The 24,730-nt window shown below is 32.2% G+C and overlaps 3 protein-coding genes and 1 pseudogene across 5 annotated transcripts in view; all 4 read left to right on the plus strand.

The window, feature by feature from the left end:
* The window catches only part of LOC149876579 (uncharacterized), a 295,309-nt gene extending 277,103 nt beyond the window's left edge, over window positions 1-18,206 (plus strand). The window contains exons 1-4 of one of the 3 annotated variants that reach the window (XR_016448627.1): window positions 13,275-15,554; window positions 15,736-15,971; window positions 16,389-16,493; window positions 17,871-18,206. Coding sequence is in view for 2 of the 3 variants with exons in the window: in XM_090075213.1 (XP_089931339.1) it covers window positions 15,937-15,971; window positions 16,389-16,493; window positions 16,626-16,800 (315 nt within the window). In the remaining variant the exon portion in view is untranslated. Of the gene's footprint in view, window positions 1-13,274; window positions 15,555-15,735; window positions 15,972-16,388; window positions 16,494-16,625 lie in introns of those variants that run through there. The other 2 variants (XM_090075213.1, XM_090075214.1) reach the window with 2 other exon arrangements.
* LOC149876609 (uncharacterized) lies at window positions 8,272-10,019 on the plus strand. Its single transcript, XM_090075203.1, has one exon. The coding sequence runs from the start codon at window positions 9,213-9,215 to the stop codon at window positions 10,017-10,019; it is 807 nt and encodes a 268-aa protein (XP_089931329.1). The 5' UTR covers window positions 8,272-9,212.
* LOC149876610 (uncharacterized) lies at window positions 10,167-12,005 on the plus strand. The gene has a single exon (XM_090075188.1). The coding sequence runs from the start codon at window positions 10,167-10,169 to the stop codon at window positions 11,907-11,909; it is 1,743 nt and encodes a 580-aa protein (XP_089931314.1). The 3' UTR covers window positions 11,910-12,005.
* A 4,964-nt stretch (window positions 18,207-23,170) lies between the features above and the next one.
* On the plus strand, window positions 23,171-24,030 carry LOC149876611 (uncharacterized; annotated as a pseudogene).
* Window positions 24,031-24,730: the final 700 nt, after the last annotated feature.

Genomic DNA, 24,730 nt, shown 5'->3' on the forward strand with positions numbered 1-24,730 from the left:
AAACATTACTTCGCCATTCACCAGCTTGCAAATCAAAAGGTGTTTCATAATCAACAAATTTTGAAGGGCAATATTGATTTAATGGTTCAAACTGACGACCATGCATAAGGTAGTTATGCAGAGCAGTGGCAGCTTTAGTCACGTTAATTACAATATTTTCTTTTGCAATAATTGGTTTGCGAAAAATTCTGCATCTTGCTGCCAAAATACCAAAAGTATTTTCTATTGTTCTGCGTGCACGTGTCAATCTATAGTTATATATTCTTTCCTTCAAAGATAATATTTCTTTAGGGTATGGCTTCATTAAATAGTTTTTGAGGGGAAATGCCTCATCTCCAATTAGAACATATGGCAGTTTTACGCTTGAGCCTATTGGTTCATAAGGTTCTGGGATATTAAATTACTTTGATTCAAAAGCAATACCCATTTTACTATTGATTGAGCCAATAGTTCCAGATAGAGCTGCGGCAGCTTTATATGCGAGCCAACGTAGTGCATTTTTTAGATTATCGAGGATACCTAATGGTTTTGATGGACCTGGTGGAATTGCCAGAGTCGGAGGAACTGCTGCCGTGGACATTGCTGCAGCTTTTACATCTTCTACTATCGCTTTAATTACTTTGCCAATAGCTGTTGGTAAAATGGCAACAACTTTTTGTTGGAGTGTCACATGCTCACTGGTGATGAATCTCAACAGATTGCAAAGTTGGTTGAATTTGTTTTCAGCTGCATCTGAATCCGAAATTCTTCAACTTAAAGCCCTTTTTTCAGTAACTCTTAGCAGTTTTATTCCTAAGCTGAGTCTTTTCAGAGTCTTAATCTTTTCTAGCACAATAGTTTTGCGTTGCTCTGAATCCTTTACTTTTTCCGCATTCATAAGTATATTTTCTTCTAGCTCATTGATTATAATTTCTTCTGACTGTAGCTCATGTTTTGGAATTCCACGAATGAAGCCATTTAGTAAGTTTCATATTTATTCAAGAAAAGTTGATATTCCGGATGAATAAGCAGTTACTCTGTCTGTGGTTAAAATTACATGGGTTCCGGACACCGTAGCTGATCCCCATTTTCAAATGGTGGAAGAGGGAACTGATCCCAGGCGCAACGGAGTCTGCCCCTATCCTCATGCTTCTGACCAATTTACTAACACCTCCTGCAACACCAACAAAGTATATATCGTTTTACTCATTAACCCTGAAATTTTCTATCTTATGTTTTCCTCACTTTAAACGGTTCTAAACTAATGTATAAGAGTTTGGAGAGGCTCAGCTCTTTATAAAAACGAGACCTTGACTCATCAATACTATTAAAACCACTTTTTGCCATAGTGAACGTTTAATTTGTTAACAACCTCATGCATTCAATCATAGAAAAACTTAGCAACTGCGTGCAAAGGCAGGGGATTTAGAATGTTAGTAATAGTGAATATTTGGGAGTTCAGGATATATTCCTAACAAAACGCAAAGCACTACTAGACTCCAACAGAGTTGATGACCAGGCTGAGCCGGGAAATCTAACTCTACTCTGTAGTGGTGCAAGTGCTAAAGCTACTACTGGACCGAATGCCACCCTCGCGACTTTATTTGGCAAAAACCCATCTCAATTCAGCACACCCTTCAAATTTCAAGTTCTTAACCTGCCCAGAATCCTTCCACCCTTGCTCGTTCGGTGACCTGCTCGAGTATGAGATTTACTTTGCTGACCGGTCACAGGTTATCATGAAATCAACACCAACGTGAAAATATAGTATTTGTTTACTAATATTAACCTGCAGCTTTACGCGGTGCGATCTCATGAACTTGCTTCTAGAATACAATTAGAAGACACTGGAAAATTCGACTTCCCCATTGAATAAATCGTCAGTCATGGCCTTGTGAACTGTGATCCACTCAGGCAGTTTGAACATCGTCAATGTAAACATCGCGTGTCATTCGTTGAAGTATGTACTTATCATGTGTTCCAGCTCTACAACTTCAGCATATAAACAGAAAAAACGTTTGCTGTCTCCTACCCAACCAAAGTTGTTATTACTTTAGATGTTGTTCCTTCTAAAATTTATTTACAAGGTATGTTTCCCAGATACTTCTATTAGGAGACGTACTGAGTGCTATCTGGTAGTGACAAGACGTATCTGCTGAGACGAATCAAAAACTCAGTGAAGCTGATTGTTCTCTAATCTTCACTGCTAACGAATGGTAAACTGGAAGCTGTCAACATCTAGTCGTGGACTGTCAAATGTCTCCGATAAGCATTTCCATGGAGGAGGGATGGAGCTCAGAAATTCTTGCGATGGGCTTCGAATCTCAGTCACTCTAACCGCTGGGATAAGGACAATTTAAATAGTGGTATTCATCTGTATAGATCCTATTGCAAAGTTTGATGATGGATGTTTGGAAGATGTTTCATGGTAAAAAAAAAAAAAAAGCTTTACTTTTCCATGTACATGTGCTTAATCAGTCAATACTTATTGGGGGGAAAAAGGGTTGACATGAGGCGTGATGATGTGCATGCATGAAAGAAATACACACATACTTTTTAAAACAGAAAACAACTTGCTTGCTCTTGGGCATGCGAGAGCACACGCTGTGATATGCCATTACCTCTCACCTAGAGTCAACTTTAGAGTCAACTCTTGAGTTTACCCCTATGTTTGCTTATGGATACCTGGGACCGTTGCTTTCGAAAATGTAAAACTTATGAAAACCACTTCGCTGGAAATATGGTTTTACCATGATATTTGATTATTATGAGCCGTTTGAAATACTCATCATAGTTCCTTCGGGTCCACCCTTGTTGTATTTCAAAATTTTTAGCCCTTACATTTCCACATGTGTCGACACTGTGGTCAACATGTGCTAACTACAAGATCAATAGAAGTAATATAGAAGGTAATATTTCATAACAACTTGGATCACTCTCTCTAAGCCTTATTTTACATCTACTCTAAAGCTCTTCATAAGACACGTCATTAAAGACCGTTTTCCAAGATGAATGTAATAATAAATTGGATTGTTATAGGTCTATTATATTTTTTAAGTCAAAAGAAGGAAATAGGCACTAAAACTGTAGTTCTTGTAAACCTATAGTTCATATGCTATAATAAGTTCATCAAGGTCCATATGCTAAAATATGTTCATCAAAGCTCATGCGCTATAATATATTTATTTTGCTATAATATACTTAGTTCGTATGCATTCTTTGTCAGTAATATCAATAAAAATTAAGGATTTGGTCGCCACATATTTCAAATACTATTATTCCAATAGAATAACTAAAATTGTATAATAACACTTCAATTGTCTAATAATGCTTTTACCAATGCAACAGACATATTTTATTGCTTAAAAACTAACGATAAGTGTAAATATTGACGAAATTTTAACATGAAAATGTTTATAAAGATGATATTGTTTGAAATAAAAATCTAAAAAGCATTTAATTTCACTAAATAAACAAATTAATTTTATCTTAAAGCGTATTTTTTGGTATTTATTGTGCAAATTATTTGGTAATATTATACAGACTAAATAAATCTTTTTTAATAACACCTATTTCATCTCTTAATTCTCTGTTCTGGTTCAAATAAATTCCCCTCAGCATTATTTTGAAACGATTTGTTTAAGGCTTTCACTTTACTTCATCAAGCGCATTGAGCAATTCTTCAGATTTTATAAAAAAAGTGTTAATTATTGATTTATATTTATATACTTCATTGATTTATTCTGTTACAAGTAATCATAACTAATATTTAAAGATCAAAATATGAAATAGTGAGACAACCGCTTTGAACTTTGATCAGCTTCAGTCCGGTTTTTTTTTTTTACCCGCGTTGAAATTTATTTTCCTTTTCCTTTAAATTATTATTCATAATTGTCATCATTCATCGTCATGTTTAAAAAGGAGTAAAAAATTACCTAAAAAACGAACCAGGTGCAAAACAACAGGTAACTTACATTTCGACCCTCGTCGAACCGCACGTTTCACAAATCTTCAAGCCAATTTAGTAAGTATTTTAAGTATGTATATTAAGTAAGTATTTTAAGCTTGAAGACCTGTGAACTTTAGGAAAAAATTTCTTAACGCAATCCATAAGGCAAACATTAATTAAATCAAAAAAATTGATGCACATAAAATTAAGGCAGGAAAATAAAATTTACCACGAACATTTCATGAAAATCAAGTTTTAATTTTACCAAAAGTAAATATGAGAAATATAAAACAAAAAAAAAAAATCTCATTTTACACAATGGAAGAAAAAAGACTAACACTCTATCTGTATTTTTAGATCAAATATTTCGTACAGTCGTCATAAAAAGAATAGTTTCAATAAAATGTCTCCTGAAAGATAAAAAGTTTTTTTTCTTCTCAATTTTGGAATAATAACATTAATTAATTTTTTTTCTTTTTCTTTCTATTAATTAATAAAACAAAACTCCATATTTATTATTATCCGGAGAAGTTCTTTTTCATAATTATATATTTTATTATTTATAGTAATTAATCTATTAACACTTGCGAAGTGTTATAATTGTTCATGTGATTTGTTTATCAATAATGAAAAAACTAGTCATAATTTTACAATTTCTTCATGAATATGTGATGCCTTAATAGGATGCCTTAATGATGCCTTAATAGAAATAATTACTTTTATTGATAATCATATTATATCATAAGCATTTTACCTAAATTACCGGCATTTTGTAGTGTGCTTCATAATGAAATAATTTCTGCCTACCCCACGAGAATTAAAAGCAAAAGTATAAATTTATTAACCATGTTTCTTTCTTAGTCAGACAAGCTCCTATATCAAAATAATATTATATCTTAGCGCATTATGCTGATGATTTTCAGATGTAATTTTGCTTTTTTTTCTTTACTTCAAATTGTCGGTGAAGAAAGTTGTTTAAATTAGTGTACGAGTTCTTGTTACAGAGCAAAGTTTCCGCTTTTTATTGTCATGGTTATTTTGGTAAAAGTATGTAAATTTTTGGAACTCCATTTCAGCATACTGTTTTAGGTAAGAATCATTTGTGCAGTGAAATTATTTAATCAGTGCATTTTACTTTACAAAAGAAAATCACACGATAAGGGGAATATTAACCCAGTTAAATAATGACTGAAATAACTGTTTAAAAAAAAAAAAGCTATTGTGTCACTCTAGTTTTAAGCGAAGTTACTAAATTAGTTTTTTTCTTTTAATATCTTTATATTCTCTTTAAAAAATTGACTTACAGGTTACATCTTTCAAATGGGAAAGCTAAAAAAAGAAAAAACTTCGAGGGCTGCACTTTACAAAGATAATTGGAGAAACTTTAATTCGTATAAAGACGGCGGTTATCTAGATGCATTAGCGAACATATTTGCCATTCAGAAACCGTGTACGGCAGTCTTAAAAAATTCGATTTCACAAAACGCCTTTCTTCTATCTTACAATAAAAATGCTTCACGAAGAACTAAATTCTTTTGCTTCGAAATAATTTCATACCTCAATGCGGCATCATTCAACGATGACATCAGTCAATCCTTCTTGTTCCTTATAGGGAGTTATTTAATTTTTAATGTAGACTTTCTGTCCCGTTTGAAAAATGTAATAAAGTATGATCTTTCGAATATGAAAGATTTAAATGGCGTAGTTTCCAGTTTTGCGGACAAATTAAAAAGTTACAAATCTAAGTGGGATAAAAATATTTTGATATTACAAAAAAAAGGTAAAAACACCCTAGAAAGTTACGAAGTTTTAAAAGAACATTCGGCATTTATTACCGATGATAAAATCGGTAAAAAAAACTACATACAAATACTACAATTGGAGAAAGTTATGCTTTTTCTACCGAAAAATTTGTTTTAAGGACCACTGCAAGGCATCTGCGAGTTCCATTTACTTATCGCTCACCAAAAAAAAGAATTTTTGTTTAACATTGTTCCAAATCTTTTAGAAGAACACGCAGAGGTAAACCTTCTTAATAATATGTCAAGCAAAAATTTTATGTATGTAGGTGTTTCGAAGCTTTGTTGCGATGATTGTAACTTAATTCTCGTTGAAAAAGTAAAGCATAGAGGAACACATGGTTTAACAAACCAAAGTCATTCTAAATCAATTTCTGTTAAATCAGAAGATTACAAAATGAACAGTGAACTATCGTCCGATGAAGAACTTGAAAACGGATTTTTAAGAAAGATAAAAAAACGTTATTGTTCGAATGTGAACAGGAAGTTGATGATTTATCTTAACGGTTTTATTTTTCATTAATTTTTATATTTTTTTAAATACTGATTTACTACAATTTTTGTTATTTAAAAAGCTAAACTGATGCTAAATTTATTTCTTCAGTCTTTTTTCACTTTTTTTTTTTAATTTGTTGATTGTTAATTTAATGATTTGATGATTTATAGGTTGATGATTTTTAATTTTTTTTAATTTTCTAATAAACTTTACCTCTTACCAAGTAAACTAAACGGTTTAAAAGTAGAGTTAGTATTTTATAAAGTCAGTGCCACTCTCTCTAAACCCTATTTCACATATTGTTATTATTAACATAAGTTTAATATCATTAACAAAGAGTTTCATTGTAGAATATTGTGTTTAAAACCTCCCCAGGTCATTGTATTCAATTAAAGAATTAATCATTTTTTTGACCCATGAAACTTCGTGTTTATCTACTATAAAAAGAAGCAAATGAATTCCTGTGTTAGCTGTTCTAGCGAGCTGGTTTCTTAGCGCAGAGATCAACTGATTTGCGCAAACATCTTTATTGCACTTACATTGAGCGAGCACAGTACGGTCGTCAGGGTTGCCAGATTGGCCACTTAGTCGCCAAATCCGTGAATCTGGCCACCGCAAAAAATAATCGGCTTTTTGGCAATTTAACTATGTTTGGTTCTTTTATTCCATTATTTTATTTCCTAAAATGATTGTTATAGTAGGCTGATTATGATTTCTAATTTATAAAGTGTAAAATAATGTTACTTTTTAAAATTTTACGAGGAAATCGGATTGCCGAACTCCAAACCAAAGCAGACGCCCAACTAATTGCAGACTCCGAAATCATCATCTCCGGCGTTGAACCGCTCATAAAATACGCTGTATCAGTTGTAAACAAAATCTATATTCTGTAGGTTGTCTTCAAAAACACCTTTAAATTTTTCTTCTTCTCTCACGCAGAGAATGTAAATTATCTTAACCTTGGAAAACGAATTTCGAAAGAATTAATTTTTACTATATATTGTAATAGATTGAGGTCATTACATTACCGTCTGACTTTCACCAGACTGAAATTACTCAAAGAGCTTCAGTGCAGGCTAAAAAATATCGTTTTTGAAAAAGAATTCGCAAAACAAAAAACACACTAGGCGACTTTCTCCTTGAATCTTGAAGTATCTGGGATGCACATCTAAAACTGAAATTAGACACGAATTTAAACATCTATCTGAGCTTAAAGAGACACCCGGATACTAAGTGATTTAAAATTTTTTTTTTTTTTTTTTTTTTTTTCGTTTTTAATATTCCATTTATCGTATTTCAGTGTTTGTCGCGTCTACCTCGTTTTTTCGCTTTTACGATTTATTATGTTTTTATGTCCTAAACCGCAAAGCATCGTACCTCGACGTCCATGTGTTTTGTTTCGTGTTTAGTCCTGCGCTTGCTTAGTGTTGTGACGTGTTATTCGTGTCCGGTCTAGGAACAATTGACCATTATTTGTAAATATTATCCATTGCAACATTTTATCGTACTAGTCTGTAAGGCATTTGCGGTAGGAGACCAATAAATACGAACACCTCATGTGTTGAAAGTTTGATTAAAAGGTATTATGTGTTTTCGGAAATAACATACTACATTTTAGTCGCTGTGTGTTACGGTATTGTACCGTAAATGTTTTGGATTGAAGTGATTTATTAGCTGGTTAAGTTTCTTCGGAATATTATTCAGCTATTGCATATTTTGCTACCGAGCTTTTGTGAGATGGAGATAGATGTTCCTTAAGCACCTTTAAGTTATGCAAGTGAGATGGAATCTAATATGTCTAAATCATCAACCAAGCCGATTAGAATCTCGCTTGGTATCGTCAATAACTGCACTCTTGCCAGTGAAAATTCTCTGGTTCATACTTGCAGCTATGGGGACTCGTACTGTACCATTCCTGAATTTCTCTCATAGTCCGGTAGAATTTCACCAAAAAAGGGGTCAACCTAGAAAAAATTATTATAAAGACATGTTATATATCGTTGGAAAGCTTATTATTTCCTTTTTAAAATGGGTAATTGGTATTTTTTTTTATTTTGGGGAAAAAGAGTTATGACGTCACAAAGATTAGGAGTAAAATACGAAATTTTAAACGTTGCTGATAAATTTTAAGTATGCTGTACAATAAGTTGCGTTGTAACTATAAAAACATTTATATTTAAATAATATAAAAGTGTTGAGTATATATATATATTTTTTGTTACTAGAAACATGGCTTTCGGAGCCGCGGGGGCCACAGCCCCCCCAAAGGACCTTTTTTGAATTTTGCAAGAGGAATATTTTTGATTTTTTGTTTGTTTTTGTCAAATATTTTTGTTAAACTTTGTTTCTGTAAGTAAAAATGGGTAGAGGGAATAAAAATTCCTTGTTCTACATTTCGAATTTTAAAGTTATTAGAATGTAATATTCTTTTTGTATTCGAAATGTAATCGAATTTTTTTGGCAATATTTATCAAAAACTTTATAATAAATTATTTATCTTAGTGTTTATAATTATGTAATGATTTGCTATTTTCAGATTTTAATATAAATTATCTGATCTTGTAAGTGATAATAAAACTAGTTCTGAAACTGAAAAATTATGGACTTAAAAAATGAATCCTCTGTATGTGCATTGTGTGGTAAAATGAAATTAAAAGGAGATTCGTTGAGCCAAGTGGGGGCAAGATTTGGAAGGAATGTTGATAACCAAGGAGCTTTGGAAAATTAATTGAATGTGCTTTAAAATTGGATTTAAATGTATTGGTAAATGAACTGAATAAAAAACAAGAGACAGGAGAAAAGGTTTTTATTCACTCATCGTGTCGAACTAAATTAAGAAACCAATCAAAATCAATTTTCACAATTTTTTTTTTAAGGAATACTTAGATAATTCCATACATTTTAAATTTACTAGGGGTCGGTGGCAAATACATTTGGAAGAACTTAAGAAGTCGACAATTAGAATCAATCAGAAAAGCTAAAACTTGGAATGCCATGCGTTACATTTGATCAACAGCTTTATGTGAAAGCCTATGAAATTGCGGCTTCAAAGAAAATGAAAGTTTTTATTAGAAATGGTGGATTTCATCAGCTAATGAGTTTTCTTGGAGCTATTGGAACATTGATGGAAGGAAGTGGATTAAAAACTGCTCTTGAAACTGTTTACGCTTCCGCTTCAGTCAACCACATTTTTTCTGGAAAAGCAATTTCTCGAAGTCTTCGAGGCCATATGTTTGCTGCATCTTCTATCTTATCTATATTGCTTGAGGAAGTTTGGGTTGAACTAAGCGATGAAGAAAAAACTGAAATTAAATTAATGTACAGCTCAAATATGCATAACAAAAATGGCGACACTGACCTTGAAAAGAATTTAATTCTATTATTTGAAAAAAAGCAAGAAGAATACATGGCAAAATCACGAACTGCAAAATTATGGCTAAACTATGTTCACTATATATTTATTGTACAAGAGTTTATTCGAGCGGAAAGAACTAGTAACTGGAACCTACATATTGCTACAACAAAATGTATGCTAAATCTACTTGCCACAACAGGGCACAATAATTATACAAAATCATTACGTTTATATTTACAATCAGTGGATGAATTAGCATGCACTCACCCAGAAGTATATAAACAGTTCCTCAATGGAGAACATACAGTAAGGCGCACTTCAAAGAGTTGGTCTGGAATATGGACTGATTTATCAATAGAACAGATATTAATGAAATCGTTAAAGGGCAAAGGAGGAGTTGTTGGCAGAGGAATTACTGAAAACGTTTTACATGTTTGGTAAAGTACAATGCATAGGTAAAAATAAAATTAAATATTTATTGTTTCGTTTACTTGGAATTTGCTAATAAAATAGATATTTCCAGCAAAAACTAAATGGGGCAAATATTTACAAATATAGAAATAATATTTTTTATCAAGGTGCGCTAAAATGACAGAAGCAATAAATTCATTAACCTCGCCAAGAAACTCAAGTAAAGAACACAAAGAACTTTGTGCGGGAAGGATTAGACGTGACTCTGAAGATTTTCAAAAAATTAAATCATGGTTTGATTCTCATAGCCCATTTGATGTAAGAGAACAACTTCAGGCTCTGGACTCAGGGCTTGTAGATGAGTTTAATCAGGTGAATTGTGATTGTTCTGAAAGCATTGGTGCATCAATACTGGCACAAATGAATGATATGACATACACAGAAGTATCCTTCAAAAGGAGTAATCAACTCAAAAATCTTCAAGGACTGTACTCAAATATTAAAGTCAACCATGAAAATATATCAGTTGATCGCTTGACATTGTTTTTGCGTTTATCAGTTATCGTTGAGAAAAAACCAGAAAAAGAAATTGAAGACTACTTTTACTATGAACTAACTTCGTTCCGTATGTCACTTTTTAAAGATGGTCTTATGCGCAGTGCTCAAAAACACAAGCTGAAAAATTACCTAACAAAGCCAGTTATATCTATGCCATTTGCTCCTTATTCTTTAAAAGTTGCCGATGGTGGCGCTCTTTTATACTGCTGCGATTGGAACAAGGGTGAAATATTTGACAATATTTTTGAAAAGTACATCCAATTTCTTAATTACCTTAAAGTTAGTGTAGTAGTATTCGATGGATATGAAAATTCTACAAAAGACGCTACGCGTATAAAGCGTGGATCTTTATCACAATTTGCAGTTGAAATACATAAAAGCAATCCTTGTCCGTCTGATAGAAGTAAATTTTTCTCTAACTACGCCAACAAAATATCATTTATCCGAATTCTAGAAGTTAGATTAAGAGAAAGAGGCTTTACTGTGTATGTGTGTCATTCTGACGCAGATACTAAAATCGTTAAAATTGCACTTAACTTTTCCAAAACAGAGCCCGTCACAATATTTGCTGATGACAGCGATATTCTTTGCCTCTTATTACACCACTGTAAATCAGTTGAATCTTTACACAAAATATATTTAACAAGTATGACAAAAAGAGTTGATTGCCAGCGTGAATGTTATGACATTGATCAGATTATTGCCAGTACAGCAGAACATGAAATTAACAATATTCTCTTTGCGCACGCATTTACAGGTTGTGATACAACATCAGCAATTCACAATTTTGGAAAGACTTCAATTTTTAGAAAGCTTGAAGCCAAAGACTTGTGCAATGCAGCAAATATTTTTTACCATGATGATAAATCGCCTGATGAGATTGGAAATGCATCAATTCGTTTCTTTCAGCTGCTACATTCCTCAACATCAAATCTACAACAAATACGAAAGCAAAAGTACGAGGAAATGATAAACTCAGATCGAGCTCACATAGACCCTTCTGTTCTTCCACCATCTCCTAGAGCTGCTTACTACCATGGATTGAGAGTATATCATCAAGTGCGTATTTGGAGATATCTAAGTGAAATTGATCTTGACCCACTTAATTGGGGATGGAAATTAAATGGCTTTATGTACTCACCAATAGCGACAGATGAAAATGCAGGTCCAGAGGATATCCTAAAGGTTGTTCGATGTGGGTGTAAAAACTCCTGTTCGAGTCGATGTTCCTGCAGAAAGATGGGACTTCACTGCACTTCATCGTGTGCTACCTGTCACGGGATTAACTGTACAAATATTGAAAAAGTTGACGAAGAAAATGAACCAGCCCATGACCGTCACTTCTCAGATGTTTTTACATAAATTTTAATTTAATCAGAATAAGTAAGATAAACTTAATGCATAAAGATAAACTTCTTTGTAAATATTTTTTAACATGCTCTTGGTAACATTACAGAATAATTACGTTTCACAGTATTTTATATATTTTGAATATATTTGTTTTGTAAACACATCTTTAAGTCAAATTTTCAAAAAATTGACTAAGGTAGCGTCCCCCTCTGCCTTTATACCGTACTTTTAGTTATTATTATTTCGCTTTCAGTTCATTAAACCAACTACTAATACTTAGGAGTAATAAATATAAAAATATATTACATTTACTTGCTTAAATTATAAATTCTTTTAGTAAAAAAACGTCAATTTTGGTGCTTTTCTGCTAATCTTTATGACGTCACAACTTTTTTTCCCCAAAATAAAAAAAATTACCAATTACTCATTTAAAAGAGGAAAAAATAAGCTTTCCAACGATATATAACATGTCTTTATACTAATTTTTTCTAGGTTAAGACTAAATTCTACCGGACTATCAGCTTTGAAGGAGAAAAATCATCCTTCCTCTGTGTGGGGTGTCACTAGACATTGTTTAATTAACATTTCAAGTTTGCCCTTCACAGCTCCGACTGTCTTGCAGCATTTCTAAACGCAGAAGTCGTAGTTAAAGGTTCCGTTCTTCATTTCAGACAAAAAGTTATTCTAAAAGTACATTTGCTGGTTCTAGACATTCCTATCGGCTTCCTAAGAAATGTTAGCTTCAGTGCCATCGCTCTTCTTGCAGAGCATTTATCAAAAGGTAGAGGAAAGGTTGACTCCTTTTGTTGCCAAAAAGTCAACGTTGAAGGAGAAGAAATTTGTACAGGAAATTAGATAACAGTTATTTCCGATTGGAAAAACCCATCACAAAATCCTTTACCAAGATATGAAAAGGTGGATGGGTTTACACTGCATTACAAGCACAGAGGTCAACCTGTACATCGTCAATAAAACTCTAACAAACTCTTCCAAAACATCATCACCCGAGGAAGAAAGAAGAAATGATAAAACTATGAGCCAGGAAAAGGAGTTGAAAGACATCCCTAGGGCCTTGGAAGAAAACAAACCTCAAAGTTCTGAAGTTAATATAACTAGACGTTTTCTTATCCACAAAAGAGATGGGGGAAGGAAGGAGAGGAAGAGCCTCAAAAAATCTATCCAGAAAAATATCAACATCATCGTGTCCACTGAGAACAATATTGGTACTGCAACTGTTGACTACTTCAGATTCCCTACCTAAATTGACAGCGCTATCTGTACCTCAGACCCACTTGGTGAAGAGGACGCCGATCTCAGTTTTGAAGAAGAAGAATACAATCCTCCAATATGTGTGGAATAAACCCATTAAATCTTTTCATTTTCCTTTTTTTTTTTTTTTTTTACATCCTTTTTATTTTTATCTGATCTTTACTTTTCCTTCAAGTACTTTCAAGTTTATGTTACAGCTTTATTTATGCCTTTCCAACTGATAAATATCATTTTGAAAAATTTATCATTTTTTGTCACGTAATCAAAATTCTTTTTCTCACCACACCAAGCATTCTGTTGAAAAAAATTCGCGTCAGGTGCAGATTAAAATCATGTGCAAGGTGCATAAACTACCACCACTTTTGTTTACCATGCTAAAAAGAATTGAAAACTATAAACTTGCTTTAAATTATTGTAAAACATGTGTAACTGGTCCTCTCCATGGATATTAATATTCAAACGTGCAATATGGCGCATTTTGTCGGGTTATTTAAACTGCATTAGTGGGATTAAACAACCCGACAAAATTCGCCAAAATATTCGGATTTCCTGTACAAATTTCTTCTCCTTATAAACTAAAATATGTGAAATAAATCACTCTAAACATTTCAGACCAATTTATCTATATTACGCAATATATTGCATAATATAGATAAATTGATCTGAAATGTTTAGAGTGATTTATTTTACAAACTTTAGTTTATAAAAAACATGAACCAAGAAAACATTATTAACATGTCTGACGAAGACGATTGTATAATTACATACGCTTTTAATGCTAGTGATGAATTTCAATCTGGAAAAACGGCAGATAATCAAGAACATCAAGATAATTTAGATGAAATTAAGCAAATAGTGAATCACCAATTTATTACTAATATCAATATAAAAAAAGAAGAACAAGAACTAACATTATTTGAAACAGCAACCTCAGAAGATCCTATCGTATAGGATATTGTTAAAATTATAATTTCTTTGTTTAGAAATATTAGTGAATCTGCGGATTGTATTGAATCATGGAAGCAATTGGAATTAAAAACAACGAAAGAGGAGTTGATAACGAAGTTAAACCATTTCTCGAATCCTGTAAGTCTACTATCAATTTTCCATCGGTTACATCAAGTGGGAGAGAGTTGGCGTTACGCCAATATCTGGTAGTACAAATTATCATATTAATGACGAATTGATTTTTGGACTTGGAAAAGTCATTTACTTTGTTAACCATGAAGGATGCAACCGTGGTCTTCACAGCCATTTTGTTGTCTTCTTACCAGCGCAACCAAATGGAACCCCATTTGTCGAACTCAATCAAGTTAGTAGACAGTATTTTTTGCAATATAACAAAAGAGGAGTTTGTACAGGATGCGGAAGTATGTTTGGCAACAATATACAAAAAATTATTCAACTTGTAATGAACGAGGCGGATGCAGTTATAGTAACTGTGAAGGATGTTATAGAGCATCCAGATCGGCCGATCTTTCCGTAAGTTTAATGCCAAATATTAATGAAAAATTGTAATTCATAACATGTTTTCTTTTTATTTTAGACTTGTTTTTATTTTAGACTTTGCGGTAATCATTTCAAAGCATGGAAGATTGTCAACGAGAATCATTTACAAAATACTCAAAAATACTTTGAAATGCGTTATTTATACGAACCAACTCCCTGCGTCTCTAAATGCTCAAATTGTGAACAATCTTACTCATATCAATTCCAAATTTCAAGCAATAAACAAATTACCTATGAAGTTTATGACAAAAGGTTTAAGTTGGTTAAACCAACCTTCGTTGAATTTAACCAATATTTATCAGCAAAAACCACAGGATGTGCAGAGCTCGAAGACTACCAACAACCCAAAGCAAAGAAAAGGAAAGTACACACTTGAAGAATTGGCAAAGGTAGCTGATTGTACTTATTTGATATTTCCTAAAAAGCCAAACTTTGTTACTAATGACACATTTACAGGAGATTTTTTGCATTTTTTTTGTTCGTTAAAAATTATAAGTAAAAGAATGTTTCATGCTATTTTAGAACGAAACAAACAACTGTTTAACTTGTACAGTAAATTAGCACATAATATGAGTCAACATGTAGTATCTAAAGGTTTCACTTTATGTCAAGCTGTTTGGAAATATGTTCCTTTTGATGAAAGAATCTTAATATAAATAGTACAGAAATGCTTAATGTTCAACGTCGTTTCGTCATTAGTTCCTAGGCTTTGAATTAGTTACTAGGCTTTGGTAGAGCGCGATCTTCAAATGCACGCGGCCATTGGAGAAAGATCTTTTGAGCGAGTTAAAACTTTTTTCCTTTTGGAATTTAATTATTAGTTCAGATATATTACATAAAGAATCATCTTAATCAATTATATATCATATTATAATTGAAGTAAGTATATGAAATAGTTATATATACATTTTTATCAGATAAAGTAGAAAGGATTAAACCTTTTATTAGATAAAGTAGAAAGGATTTAAAGTAGAAAGGATTTTAATTTTTTAAATCGTTTAGATTTTGTTTGTTTTAGTTTTTCTTTTAGCAGTTTTATTTTTATTATTTTATATTTTAGAAGGAAAATAGGGGTATGGATGTTATTTAAAATTATACTATTGCTGTTTCCATAAAATTGTTATTTTTACTTTGAAATTTCTGTGATGCTATCAACTATTTTTGTTCTTTTTTAGAAAATTTTAAAAAAAAAAATTAAAATTTTGTGCCAACACTGACAATGCATGTGACATGTTATTGTATGTAAAGGTTAAATGTTGTTATGAAGATTACAGCTCTTATGAGAAAAAAAAGAAGGTAAAGTGAATTGTTTGTAAATATATATTTTGTATCTTTTTAAATTTTCTTGCATCATTTTTAGAATTTTTGTTTGCACACGTTTATTGTTTGCATATATGCTTTTTTGAAATATGTGTATGTGGTAATAAGTGCTTTATAGTTGTTTTATCAATGTGTTTTTATAATAATGTAAAGTGTTTTTTTACTGTTTGTGTATATGTTAATATGTTACATAATTGTTTTAAAAATGTGTTTAAATATGTATATAAGGTATTTATTTATTTTAGTATTAGTATATATTTAACCTTATATACATATTTAAACACATTTATTGCGCTTATAGTTTGTACATATGTTTATATTATGTTCTTTCTGTGTTTTTAAAGTGCTGTGACTTGGTAAACATCTACCTGAAAATCAATTTGTGTATTTTAGAGAAGGAGCAGAACATATGGCTTTAGATCGTGCAGCTCAGCGTGATATGCACCTAATGGCATGGTTTAAGTTAAATACTGAAAATGAAAGAGCATATTACTATTCGTATGTAGACATTCCTTATCACTTTATATTTGATGATAAACATTGTAAATGGAAGGTTAGATAAAGGGGTGGTAATAAGGTGATAGTAAGAATGTATAAAGTTAATCCAACTGGAGAATAGTTTTTTCTTAGACTGTTACTTTTGCAAGCAAAAGGAGCAACATCTTGGGAGGATGTGCATACTGTTAATGGTATTGTCCTTGAAACGTTTTGTGAAGCATGTGTTTTGAAAGGTCTGTTGCAAGATGACACTGAATGGCAGAATACTCTTTCTGAGGCGGTTTTAAGACATGCCAAAGAAAATTAGACAGTTGTTTTCAATTATTTTGACCTTTTGTGAACCTGACAATCCTTTACATCTCTGGAATACATACAAATCTTTTATGATGGAAGATTTCATTCACCACTCAGTCCCACTTCTAATAGCTGAACAAGCTACTCTTCATCAAATTGAAAAGATTATTAATCAAATGTGTTATATAAAACCATATTTGTTTATAGTTGTATATATGTTTAAATTATGTTGTTTCCATGTTTTCAAAGTGGTGTGATTTGGCATTATGTTGAGCAAGATTGATAACCTTGCCACCCAAGCGATGTACTTATAGCAGAGTTGTGACTTGGCACCATTTAGTGCCAGGCGGAGTTACTGCTTTGGAGCTAGGTTGTGTTGTGTAGCCTTTTTTAATTATTCTCAAAACACATAATAATGTCTGTTAATGTTTAGCGTAATGTGTATGAGAGTATGCAACCTTGATCTTTAAATCCAGGGTGTTTTCATGTCCTAAATTTGAAGTAATTGAATAACTAATATTGAACATAAAAACAAATATACTTTTATGTATTTATATGTTTAGTAAAAAGATAAATATAGTTAACTTTAAATTGGTTTTCTAATTTTGTCTTTCATATTTTAATTTGGTTTGTTATCTTCACTGGATTTTAGGATCAAGGATGTAAATATTCTATTGTTATGTGTTATTGTTGTGATGTTTTGTGTTGGTATTCATTTTAAACAATAGACACCTTCATGTTGGTGACTATTGTAAAAAATGAATAATAGGTTGTTTCATTATTGGAACTTACTGCTTTTATTTATTTACTGAAAGCCAAGACAACATGGTAAAAATGCAATTTATATCTTAAATTGGTTTTTTTTTTTAATATACATATATAGTATTGTTAATCCTTTTGTACTTCGAAACAGATTTTATTGCTACATTTTCGATAAATGTTTATATTAACTGCCATGTCAAAATGGGTTACTATAAATAGGTACATCGATTTTCAGTTTTTATGCGGTGTTTTATTTTTGTTTTTTTTGTTGTTGTTGTAATTATAGTATCATAATTCCATTTTTTTTTTTTTTTTCTTTAGGATTTACGATTGACGCATTTATACGATTTATAAAAAGAAACCTGATTACCTTTTATTGTAAATTTTGGTCAGTTAAAATGATATAAATGTATGCAATTAGTTCAATTTTTTTAAAAGTTTTCTCTATTTTAAGCCTAATAATTTGCTGTACGTAATTTGGTGGTTAATATTGTAGTTTAGCGCATTTTTCAAATATCGAGTTACTTAAATTTTATAAGGTTTTTAACTAATTAATTAGCTTAGTTTGCATTTGCAACACTTTTGAGGAAAGAAAAAATTCTTATATATGTTTAATTCTTATAAATATTAAAAAGAAAAAATTCTTATACACGTAAATCATTGTTTTACATTTCGGTATTCTGGTAAAAGGTCTTCATCAAAAACTTGACTACTCTTAATAAAAATATTCTCCTGAGCACCATTAAGGTAAAACGGCAAAAACGGGGAAGGGAGGTCCTTTATTAGTGTCAAAATATTGAAGAGAACTTAACGTTTTAAAGACAGTTTCCTTTTTTAAAGAAACATGTATCAAGGGGATACCAAAAAGTTAATAATTCATGTATAATTAACGTTCGCATTATATTAATCTTATAAATTAAAGTTCATGTTATAAAAAATATCACAAGAATTTAGCTTCACTCTTTCGTCAATTTAAAGCATTATGAAGTGTTATTATTTTGAGTCAGTAACTAAAAACGTATTACGTTGAACTTGGTAATATCGAGGAAAATGGTTCTGCCTAACACTGATATGACCTATGTCAATGATAAATTACTCAATATTAAATAATTGGTAAATTATTTTACCTCCGCATACTTTTTATTTTAACTTTACAGATGGTTTAATTTTTTAAATTTGAAGGCGTTTTTCTGAAAGGGTATTAGTTATGGTTTCGCAACTTTAAATTGTGGAATACAGCCACTATAAATTAACAGACCGACCATAACCCGTTTTACGGGTTGCTTATTGCTAGTATTAACAATACCGGTTAAAGATGATACTAAAGTAAAACAATTAACTGGTTTAATGTTAAGAGAATTGAAACGAATATCAATATATTATCATAAAAATGAATATGACCTATTTGATAATATTTTTGATGTGTTGACTTAAAAGATGCAAATGTTTTTCTGCCAGTGGCAATTTGATACCAGGTCGGATCAGCGTCTGTAATAATAAAAGGATCATTGTCATCAGAAAGAGGTGTTAATCCGTGATATACAGTTCTTGTAGAAGGTTTTTGAGTATAGATCGAATTCGGTTGTTTTAAAGTTTCCCAATATTCGGCATCTTCAACGCTTTCAAAAACAGTTAAATTTAAACCTATATTTTCTCCAGCAAACAAAAAACAGAATCAGAAAATAGTAACGGTGAATCTAGAGTATTCGGATGATGCCTTTTTCTAGGTATTGGCTTTGGTGTTCTCAGCTCTTCTCCTTGGGTGGACAAAAAAATGCGCCAAATTTTTCGGGTTTCTCCAAAACTCCTCAATTGATCTTATCCTCTTTCAAAAAACGGGCTCCGTACAGTAAAACAGTGGAGTTACAAATGGTCGGGCACGTCCATCTGGAACTCGGGTCCTAGCACCTCGTGTTGTGAGGAGGCTATCCTCTACAAACCAAATATTGAACTTGATGAACTAAAAACGGATAACCACGGTAGAATGTTAAATGCCACAATTTTCTACGAATAACAAGACTTACAAATCATCAACATATACGCACCAAATATCCCAAGCGAACGTTACGATTTTTTTGACGGACTGTATCACTTTTCACATGTCATAAGACACCCCATCATATTAGCTGGAGACTTAAATAAGATGGAAAACGTTACGTTAGACAAACAAGACTCTAACAACGCAAATTATAACACGACTGGAACTGTGTAACTGGAAAACTTTAAAAATAAAACTACAAGCTAATAGGCGTATGGCGCGCGAAACACAAGGACAAACGGGGTTACACTTGGACAAACAAAAACGTCAAATGCAGTCTGGACAGAATTTCCTGCCGACATGAAGACGCTACAAGAGAGACGCGCACAAGCATATTGACTAACACTCTCTCAGACCACGACTATATGATAACCACTCTACACATTAAAACGGTGAGGAGAGGATCAGGTTACTAGAAGCTGAATTGTTTCCTCTTTGAAGTCGAGGAGGTCAAACAAAACATCAGAACTCATATTCGCAAAGAAATCCATCTTCTTTTCCACTCTGAGTTGGTGGGATGATTTCAAAGCGCAAATAGCGCCAAAACTGAAATAGAACGCAGCGCGAGCGGACGAAACCAAAACATGCGAAACCAGTCACCTTCAACACAAACTTAACCCTCAGGAAAAAAATGATTTAGCGAACGCGGACGAAATCACCGTAACGCGTGAAAAACTTGTTGAATTGTAGTTCCCTGGCGTAAGCGTGCGCACAAAAACATAAACTTCTAGAAGAGGGCGATAGACTGTCATGATTTATTGTCAATCTTGAAAAGTCGCAGCAAAGAAAAAAGACCATATCCGAAATACCGAAAAGCGACGGATCATTGGAAAATGAGCCTGGTGACATTCTACGGTCACTCAAAGCCTATTATCTAAACCTGTTCACGAAAACAGAACTCTGCGAAAACAGCCAAAACTAAGCACTGTCTCACATCGACAAATCGCTAAGCACGGACGAAAACCAACTATTCAACGAGTGTCTGACAAAACAAGAGCTGAAGGCGACACTGAACAGGTTTGAAAACGAAAAGTCACCAGGCTATGACGGTTTTCCGGCCGAATTCTATTAAACCTTCTGGCAGGACTTAGAAGACGACTTCGAAGAGCTCGCCGACCAAATTTTGTTCACAGAAGAACTGACCGCACCGTTAATGAGAAAATACATCATATCGCTCATTCCAAAACAAGGTTACCTGACAGACCAGAAACACTGGCGCCCCAATTCCCCAATTAACGCGGACTACAAGATCATAACAAAAGCTCTCGCGCTAGGACTGTCAAAAGTGATGGGAAAGATCATAGAGCCAAGCCAAACGTGCGGCATCCCTGGAAGAAATATCTATTCAAATTTACACCTAGTCCGGGATTTAATAGACTACGCTGAGCTTAAACAAACGCCATGCTTCATCTTGTCCATCGACGAAAATAAGGTTTTTGACAAAGTCGATCGCACTATTGTTACCGAAACTCTTTAAAAATACAACTAAGGCATAAACTTCATCTCTTTCATAAATGCCCTATATTGTAACGTCTTAACATCAATCATCAACAGCGGTTCTTTCTCACCTTCCTTCTGTACAAAGCGCGGTGTCAGGCAGGGCGATCCGCTGTCGCTGCTGTTGTACGTTTATGTGGCGGAAACTCTGGCTCTGCTGGTCTGAGCGGATGACGTCATCTAATTTAATCCATTTCTTACTGTAGTAAGAATTAATTTGATTCAGAAGCTGTTAACGGTCTCATAAAAAAAATCCCGCTTGCTGCTTATGTTATTATGGGAGTTGATTTTTCATAAATTTGCTATTTTCGTAAATGGATTTATATTTACATAATGCTAGTAAACAATATTAATATTACGATTGTGATATAGGCATCATAAGTATATATAAAGTAACAAAAAATACTTATAAATCAAAGTACAATTATTTAAAGCAAGTGATGTGACTTGCAAGAAAACTATAGCAAGTGTTGTGACTTGTAAAAAAAAAGTAAAGCAAGTGTTGTGACTTACAAAAAAAAGTATACCAAAGGGTGTGTTAACACCTAAACACCCACTGACACTCTTACACCCACCCTACGTCTCATATTTGGCAGTGGTCTGCAAGCACATCATAACTACTTCTAGTTAATGATTTGAAAACCCGTTATAAGATCGAAACATAAGCTTTATTGCAAATAAGATTTGCATTTATTAGCGGTGCATAGATATCGTTACTTAACCTTATGCTTCGGTTCATTTCTTTCGAGTTATATTTTTCAGGCTTAACATTCGGGCTGACATTAGCATGACTGCTACGTTTTTCTATCATATTTCAATTTCTATAGAGAAAAAATAATAGTATTTAGGGCCTGTTTATATGGAAAGCGGGCTGGATCGGCAAACGAGCCAGCGCGTTTGCCGAAATATCGACGTTATCAATATTTTAACTTAATTTTATTTTGCGTTTATATGAATAAACGAGCTGGCCCGGATAGCGATCCGGGCTAGTTCGTTTATTCATATAAACGCAAAATAAAGTTAAGTTGCAATAAGGACGACGTCAGGATCTCGGCAAACTGGCTGGCTCGTTTGCCGAGCCAGCCCGCATTCCATATAAACAGGCCCTTTGTACCATAGAATATAAGAATATACCCTGGCCTGGAAGCTATTAGGCAGGGTGAATAAAAATGAGCAATTACTTTTACTCAGTAATTGGTCAGCTTTACGTGAATAAAAAATTCAGGAGTTTTCCTCATGTTTTTATTCACGTAAAAGTAAGCATTTTACTCAGAAATTGCTTAATTTTACTTTAATAAAAACTTAACAAAAAGTTGTTAAAGTTTTTATTCACGTAAAGCTGACCAATTACTGAGTAAAAGCAATAGCTCATTGTTATTCACCCGGCCTATTGCTTTATTTTTTTTTGGTCACGTGATCAATGTAGTTGCAAAACAAACCAGCCGTCGAAGTGAATTTTAAAAGATACATCAAAGAGTTTTCAATTATAATTTATGTAAACAGCCCTTTTTAGAACAACATATAACTAATATATTTTAAGGTGGTCGTACACCATTAAAAAAAAATCTTGCATTTCAACTTTTTTTGGGTTTCGAAAATTAATCACGTGAGCATGCGCAGTTTGTAATTTGATTTTTCCGCAGCTTAGTTTTTCCCATCATATCTGTCTCGGGAAAAGGTTAATCTCAAATCAACTTTTTCCCGTAAATAAGCATATAGCGAAACGAGAAGCCAATCACCTTGCTAGAATTTTCGAAAAATAAAAACAAAAAAGTGTAAAAGTTTCCAAGAATTTTTCCATTTTCGTAATTTTGTCATAAAGCTTTAATTTCGTTATTTGTCAAAAACATTTATTTTCCTATAATTATGTATGTAATTACTTAAAGCTATTTACGCGTATATTTTTATATTCCTACTATGAAGCAAAATGGAAATCATTAAGATATTTAGTTACTCACAATTGCAACTTTTTTAGTTTTACTGATAATTTTAAATTGTATAAATACCCGAATAAAATGTTAAAATATTAAAGTTTGAAGTGTACTGTCTGATTTACGATATTGATTATTGTAAATTTAATTTAATAATGAATGAATTAAATGTGGATTTTTCAAGAATACAAAATGTTCCAACAAACTTGGAGGCTCATTTAATAGAAGAAGTGAGAAAATTTTCATGTTTATGGGACACAACAACTCGCGCATATAAGGAAACACCTTTAAAAGTTGAAGCATGGAGGTAGATATCTACTTTATTAAAAGTAGAAGGTAGCTATTTATTTTTCCAAGTAAATTTCAACAAAAATGTCTAAATAATAAAATAACGTAACCTATTTTACATAACGTAACCTAATTTATTTTTTTTGTGTGTAGAAAAAACTTTGACTTCAGCATGGACGAAATTAAGAGAAAATTTTCGTAGATGCTTGAATCGTCAAAAAAAAAGGCTACCATGTCTGGAGCTGGTGGGGAACAATTACCATCATGCCAATTCTTCACAGAATTAATGTTTTTGAAAGATGTCATTGGGGTAAAATCGACTAGTTAAAACATAAAATGCGATATTTTTGCATCACAACATCCAGTTGAACACAGAGGACTTGAAAATATAGACAATTCTATTAGAGCATCAAGTTCAAGAGATAATTTGACTTTAGTAGAAAATTAAACAGTTGTAAATTCAATTACATCACCTCAGATGATTATCTCATCGCCAAATCATATGAAAAGAAAAATGAAAATTGACCCATTACAAGGTGCTCTTGAAAAAGCGATGATGAATGATGTGGAGCAAAATAAACTGATGAAAATAAATGAAAATGATCCGGATGAGTTATTCTGTAAAAGCTTCGTAAGCTCTTTTCATAATCTTTCAAAAAAGAAAAACAAATTAGCAAAAATAAAAGTTATGGAAATCCTCCTTGAAATGGAAAGTGACAATAAATGAAATGTAAAATTTAGCTTTCAAATAAAATATATTTCATATATGAAGATGTTAGTTATTTTTAGATTCAATAAATACATTTAAGGTAAAAAATAAAATACTTCAAAAATAAAAACAAATAAAGTAACTAAAAAAACTATATATATTTGTATATAACACACACACACACACATACACACACACACACACAAATGTATATATATATATGTATATATATATATATGTATATATATATATGTATATATATATATATATATATATATATATATATATATATATATATATATATATATATATATATATATATATATATATATATATATATATATATAAGGTAGAGGAGTTTCATCTTTGATCAAATGTACTTTGAGTATGAGTAACCATATCATATTGCCATGGAACCTGTCCTTGGGTAGAATTAAAGAAGTCTCGAAATGATTCCCTCACTGCTTTTGCTTCACGAGTATAGTTATTTGAGCCTAATTGTTTTTGTAAAAGTGTTATTCCTTTGTAATCAGAAACATTACTTCGCCATTCACCAGCTTGCAAATCAAAAGGTGTTTCATAATCAACAAATTTTGAAGGGCAATATTGATTAAATGGTTCAAACTGACGACCATGCATAAGGTAGTTATGCAGAGCAGTGGCAGCTTTAGTCACGTTAATTACAATATTTTCTTTTGCAATAATTGGTTTGCGAAAA

The sequence above is a fragment of the Hydra viridissima genome, unplaced genomic scaffold (genome assembly GCF_058129835.1).
Source record: "Hydra viridissima isolate aposymbiotic clone 2 unplaced genomic scaffold, HvirCarnegie_v1 scaffold_19, whole genome shotgun sequence".
NCBI classification, from domain to species: domain Eukaryota; kingdom Metazoa; phylum Cnidaria; class Hydrozoa; order Anthoathecata; family Hydridae; genus Hydra; species Hydra viridissima.